General features: G+C 37.0%; 1 protein-coding gene across 10 annotated transcripts in view; it reads left to right on the top strand.

The window, feature by feature from the left end:
• LOC108372306 (poly(rC)-binding protein 3-like) overlaps positions 1-6,000 on the top strand; it is a 30,573-nt gene that overhangs the window by 3,222 nt on the left and 21,351 nt on the right. For 7 of the 10 annotated variants that reach the window (XM_017627971.1, XM_017627968.1, XM_017627973.1 and 4 more), the window contains 5 exons: positions 1,806-1,862; positions 1,931-2,047; positions 4,621-4,714; positions 4,854-5,017; positions 5,288-5,407. In XM_017627971.1, the coding sequence (XP_017483460.1) occupies positions 1,806-1,862; positions 1,931-2,047; positions 4,621-4,714; positions 4,854-5,017; positions 5,288-5,407 (552 nt within the window). The remainder of the gene's footprint in view (positions 1-1,805; positions 1,863-1,930; positions 2,048-4,620; positions 4,715-4,853; positions 5,018-5,287; positions 5,408-6,000) is intronic. The other 3 variants (XM_017627976.1, XM_017627972.1, XM_017627974.1) reach the window with 1 other exon arrangement.

Raw genomic sequence — 6,000 nt, 5'->3', positions numbered from 1 at the left:
ACAGACTAAAGTTAGGTATAAGCTAACGTCACTCCCTGCAGGGTAATAATCATCCACCATTGCTGCCACTTATTGAATGATATCGGATAAGTATGTATGCAAGTTATTTAGTTGTGGGTACCAAAAAGTCTCATTATAGGGGCGTTTTAAGAAGTGTCTTTGGAAAAGGGTTGCCAACTAAAAACAAAAAATAAAAAGGTATTAGACAGAAAAAAAAATCATTTTTACTTAGCGTGCTGCAGTTAAATTGTGAAATGAAGGGAATCGGGAATACTTATATTTAAAAATAGTTGCCACCTAGGCAAATATTTACAACCGAGTTGTGCCTAATTCGCAGTTGTTTGGAGGTTATTTTTTAGAAAACTTTAAAAAGCCTTGAAAGGGGAAGTGAAAAGCATTATCACTGTCACTATTCAAAGGAAAACTTGAAAAAACAAAATTAGACTAACTTTTTTTTTGCTGGTAACACTAACACTGTAGGGTAAATCTCAAGTGTTGATATGACACAAAAAGACACCAAAACACGTAAACTCAATTTTGGGTCGTAGATTAAATTTGTATTGTTAAAAGAAAGTGCGTTTTTGTTGAAATATGAGCAGGAAAAAATGTTACTCATACGCCGCATCGTATTGGCCGCACTCGTACATACTCATACATGGCGTTAAAGTTTGATTTTTGTTTTTTTATTCATTATGCAAACTCTGGATTGTAAATTTTTGACAACTATGAGGTGAAATATAATAAATGCAGTCCTAGAAGAATTCAAATCTGTAAAGACAAATATTTTTTTTTATATAATTGCTGCATTTTAATAAGTCAGCTTCTTTTGTAACAGAATAAATTTCCAGCAGTAAAAAATTGCGAATTGCCACAGCAGAAATGTAAATTTTTTTTACCATAGTAGAAAGTTATTTCGCAATAGAATTTTTCTGCTGATTGGCACAGGCCCTTACAATGAAAAGTGGGGAAGTTTGGGAAGTGACTTGTTAAAGAAAAACGATATGCAGATCCGTGATCCACAACCCAAAAGTAAGTACGTGTCTCGGTGTTTTTTGTTTTTGTCATTTTAGCGTTCCTTCACCAATTGGGTACGAGTGGACTTTTATCGAGCTTGAATCTTCATAAAAGTCTTGCGTACATATATATGTACATATGTAGATGTGTGTAAACTGCATTACTGTGCATCTTTACGTATTCATTTGTATATATGTATGTGTAAGTATATGCATTTCAGGATACATCAGGAAATTCACTTGTGAGGCATAGCTGTGGTTAAGCCATTGCATGCTTGCAATGTTTAAAAGGGAAAACTTATTAAACTAAACTTTGAAAGTGCATTCCAATGCAACTACTATCGCACGTAGATATGTAAATCGTATCAAAATATGTCGACGTGTATATTTCATATGGTTAACACACATGTTTTGTCGGTTGACAACAATATATTTATGTATATACATATCATACATACATACATATGTATGTATATAGTTGTAACATAGTGTCAGGATAACATATGTACGATCAAAGTAATTGTTGATTTCTATTTGCCTGCGTACAAGTAAATGTGCATGTAGGCCACAAAATTCAAAAACAATAAATGGCTGTCGCTTTTGGCATACAAATTTAATCTTTTTGTTTGTTAGAATCAAAACAATTTGCAAACAAGTCAATTATCTAAATTTTTTTTGTCATGCGATTGTAATCGATTTTATCTGACCACTTTTCATATTCCAACAAATTTTCAGAATTTTGTATTTATATTTATTTATTAATTCTTGTATCTTGTTTTATTTTCATTGCAGGAAGTTGGCAGCATTATTGGCAAAAAAGGAGAGATTGTGAACAGATTTCGTGAGGAGGTATTAGAAAAAATTTAATTGTTTTCCGCTCAAAATAAAATTTTGCTATGTTCAAAATCTCCTTACAGTCTGGCGCAAAAATCAACATCTCGGACGGTTCATGCCCGGAGCGCATTGTCACTGTATCTGGTACGACCAGCGCGATCTTCTCGGCTTTCACGCTCATCACAAAGAAGTTTGAAGAGGTAATGTAGTTGTGTTTATAGATTTCAACATAAGGGTGGCTGGTTAAAAATTTTAAGTTTTGATAAAAGTGCATTTCGGTTAATAATTTTTTTTTGTACTTATATTTATCTCTAAAACTCTATCCTCAAAACAGTCCGTGTTTACCTCACCAATAAAAAAAAACTCCAATGGGTATGCCTCCAAAATTTGATCCTAAAAGATTATAGAATCATTCATTATAGAATGCTGACTCTCAAAAATCGTTCAATGGCACATGTTGAGAGTGCAAATTTTGCTATCAAAACTACATTCGTTCGGAACAAAACAACTAAAAAGATTAATTAAAATAGTGTCAATCGCTGAGTATTTTTTCCGTAAGACAATTGTCTAATATTTACCAGCACGAAAATGTCTTCTTGAGGCATTTTCAAGCATGGAAGGCCAAAAGACTAACTTGGTCATATTGGACCGTGTGAATAAAAACTAAGCAATTGCTTTTTCTAAAGTTCCATACCTTTTACTTCAATTTTGCATGAGTAAATCGCGTAAAAGGTGTGAAATTTTAAGAAAATCAATTGCCTATTTTTATTCATTCGGCCCATTTTCTCGTACTTTACGTCTCAAATTTGTAAATTAAAAAAAAAAAACGTCTTTTTCATCTTTTTTTTTTTATGATCCACTAAAGCTATTCTCCGAGTTTATATTATGTTTACTTTTAATGTAGCGCTCAACGCCTGCAAAAAAAAATTGTCTGCTAAGGACTAGCTGAATTGTGTATAACCCCTCTACCGGCCTATTCCAAACCTTAACCAAAAAGAATCGTCTAGCCAGTCTGCTCTGGCTGAAATGAATGACTGAATACAGAGTGTCATAGACAGAAATAAACATGCCTTTGCTGGCTTTATGAATTTCTAGGGCTTTTCGACAGTTCTAGTAATGGCAGAGTTGGACAGGCATTTCGGCTTCAAAGTACCTACGCCATACAGGTTGAGAATGCACTCGCAATGCTTGGAGCTAGGACTAATGTTGCTAGCCTTTTTAGTAGTGCTGTCTCTGTGAGGCCAGTAAAGGGTTTGCGCGGCTTGTAATCTTCTCGATTACCCTTCCTTAGGGAAGCTTAACGAATCAGGTATTCCGACGGTTTCGTATACTGATGGTCTTTGCATTGCCATTGGTGGTAGTAATCAACAAGTGCTCTGCTGTCAGATGCAGTCCGAATTGGGTACTAGTGTTGGGGAGGTCTTGGGGTTCATTCCTCAATTGATTTGATAAATACTGCATTGTCAGGACGTATTTCCTATATTGGGCGGTAAGGGCTACTGCGCTGGAGAAGTGACTGGAAAGGCTGTGGTACTTCATTTCGCTGAAAAGCTAGGATTATTGAGTCTGTTTCGGTATGTCATTCCTGATCAGACAAGAGTGCACTTTGTTAGGTGGGACGGGGTCGCATCTTATGCTATCTTTGTCTACACTACACTCGAATGGACGCATCTCTTTCCCAAAACGGAATATATTTAACCCTCGTTCCCTCTTGGTGGAAACATTACCGTCTTTTCGGATAGCCAATCAGCTTTTGAGGTATGCTCGTCTGAGTGGGGAAAATTCAAAATTAGGTGCGGCACCACAAACAGAGTAATCGTGCCATAGTCGCGACACCTGCCGACACTCTAAAATATTCTCTGACGCCCCACATTCCCTTTAACAAGTACGCTAGGAAAATCGGTATAAAAGATTCAGCTTTGATGTGAAATGTTAGTCGAAGTCCGCAAGACTATGGAACGCAGTTGAATGTCCAGCATTCGATCGGATAAGGTATAGTACATATATGCTTCGGCGGACCAATCGTCATGGATACTGATCTCAGGGACCACAGCGTAATAAAAGTTCATTACTTTTACAAAAGCGACTTTCCGACATGTTGAGCTAGGGGAGGGCACTTTACTGAGGTAACTGCAATGAACCGACGTCAAAGTTACTGCGATAGGTCACTTTGGCTCCTAAAATAAAAAATATGCATGTTGTTGAATGAAATGATGTATATTTTTAGGCTTTGTTTTTTTTTCTAATCTAGCAAATTGTTAAGATTAACAAACATGTTTGCGTAATCAATAAAGAAGCCAATTTATAAAATTTCCAAATTCAGCAGCGAGAAATATTAATACCAAATTCGTGGTTTTACTGAAGAAGGGCTTTAAAGTGGTGGGACCCAAGCCCAGCGCGCACGAGGTTTCTAGCCTTCTCAGTTTAGACCGCTATCAAACGGGTGTTTAGTCGGTACCCAGAGCTTTCCGAACTTATGTGTACTTCTGCGCACGGAACCATCCTCCATTACCAAAACTCCTACACAAAGAATTTATTAGTATTAGAATCGTTTTGAGACGCTTTATAAATAGAAAATTTTTATTTTGTGAAAATTCAAATCTATTAATTTTAGTTTTTTGAACATACATACATATGTATGTACATAACTTTAAATTTAAAAGCTACTTTTGCGTATAATGGAAAGTACATATTTTTCTCTAAATAACACCGCCACCTTTTTTCTATCTTACCATTACTTGTTTGCATATTTAATACTTACAATTCTTTTTAGTGGTGCTCACAGTTCAGTGATGTTGGCAAGGTTGGCAAAACTCAAATACCGATACGTTTAATTGTGCCCGCCAGTCAATGTGGATCGTTAATTGGTAAAATACTTGCACACATACATACATATATACAAACATAGTTATCTTTTCTAACTAGGCACATTTGCAATAATGTAATTGAAATATCTTCTCTTTTTTTTTGCTTTCTCTATTTGCCCTCCTCGCCATCTCTATGCAGGCAAAAGTGGCTCAAAAATCAAGGAAATACGTCAATCCACTGGCTGTTCGATTCAGGTTGCCAGTGAAATGTTGCCAAATTCAACAGAACGAGCCGTTACTTTGAGCGGCACTGCCGAGCAAATAACCCAATGTATCTATCAGATTTGTCTCGTTATGCTGGAGGTGAGTATTGAATTAAAGTGCTGGCATAGTGGAATGGCATACACACATAGATACACACACTTACGCGCAAACCTATAGGCTGGAGTACTTACTTAGATGCAAAATAGTTAAAAAATACCTATGCATTATAAGTGTAGGTGAATTCGGCTGTGTATACGTGTGTGTGTGCCAGTATAAATGCACTTTGCTCGATTTAATTAAATTTGCTATGTATATTCTCTAAACCCCCTATGCACACATACACACCTCGTTTCGTCGTTGTCGTAACAGTCACCACCAAGGGGAGCCACCATACCGTATCGGCCAAAACCGCAAGTATCTGGACCAGTCATTTTGGCAAACGGACAAGCCTATACCATACAAGGCAACTATGCTGTACCCGCACAAGAGGTAAACTGACCGCACAAAACACCCATTTGTTCATACAAACATGCCTATGTAAGATATCTTATGAAATAATACACATACATGCATAACTAAACACCTGTGCGCATACATAGACAAACACACACACACAGACGGTCAGAGTCACAGAATCGCCATACACACAGTGCACTGCATTGGCACGCCAAGCTCATTTTACGTATTATCAATTAATGGGCGGGTGAATTTGGTGAAGCGTGTGGGTGTGGGGCGTGCATGTGTGTGGATGAGACTGCCTCTGTGTGTATAAGTGTGTGTGCGTTTGGCATTGGCATAAAGGAGCTGTACTACGTGCATACCACACATATGTAGGCGCATACTACATATATACATTTATATAATTATGCTTTCTACTTATACTAGCTGCATAAATATGTATTTGTTTATGCCACACACACCTCCTCAAGTACCAGCAAATATACATACTTACATTCTATAAATGTACGTGGTCTGGTCTCTGCCATTCGCTGCCTTTATTCGCCTTTAACAAGTTTTCTTTTACACTCCCCACACTTTTATTGGCGTTTACTGACGTGTTGCTAAACGCCCTTACCTCTTTT

Source organism: Rhagoletis zephyria, unplaced genomic scaffold (genome assembly GCF_001687245.7).
Source record: "Rhagoletis zephyria isolate East Lansing unplaced genomic scaffold, Rhagoletis_zephyria_1.1 Rzeph_scaffold_05613, whole genome shotgun sequence".
Classification (NCBI taxonomy): Eukaryota; Metazoa; Arthropoda; class Insecta; order Diptera; family Tephritidae; genus Rhagoletis; species Rhagoletis zephyria.
This window is presented reverse-complemented; position numbering and strand designations above follow the sequence as displayed.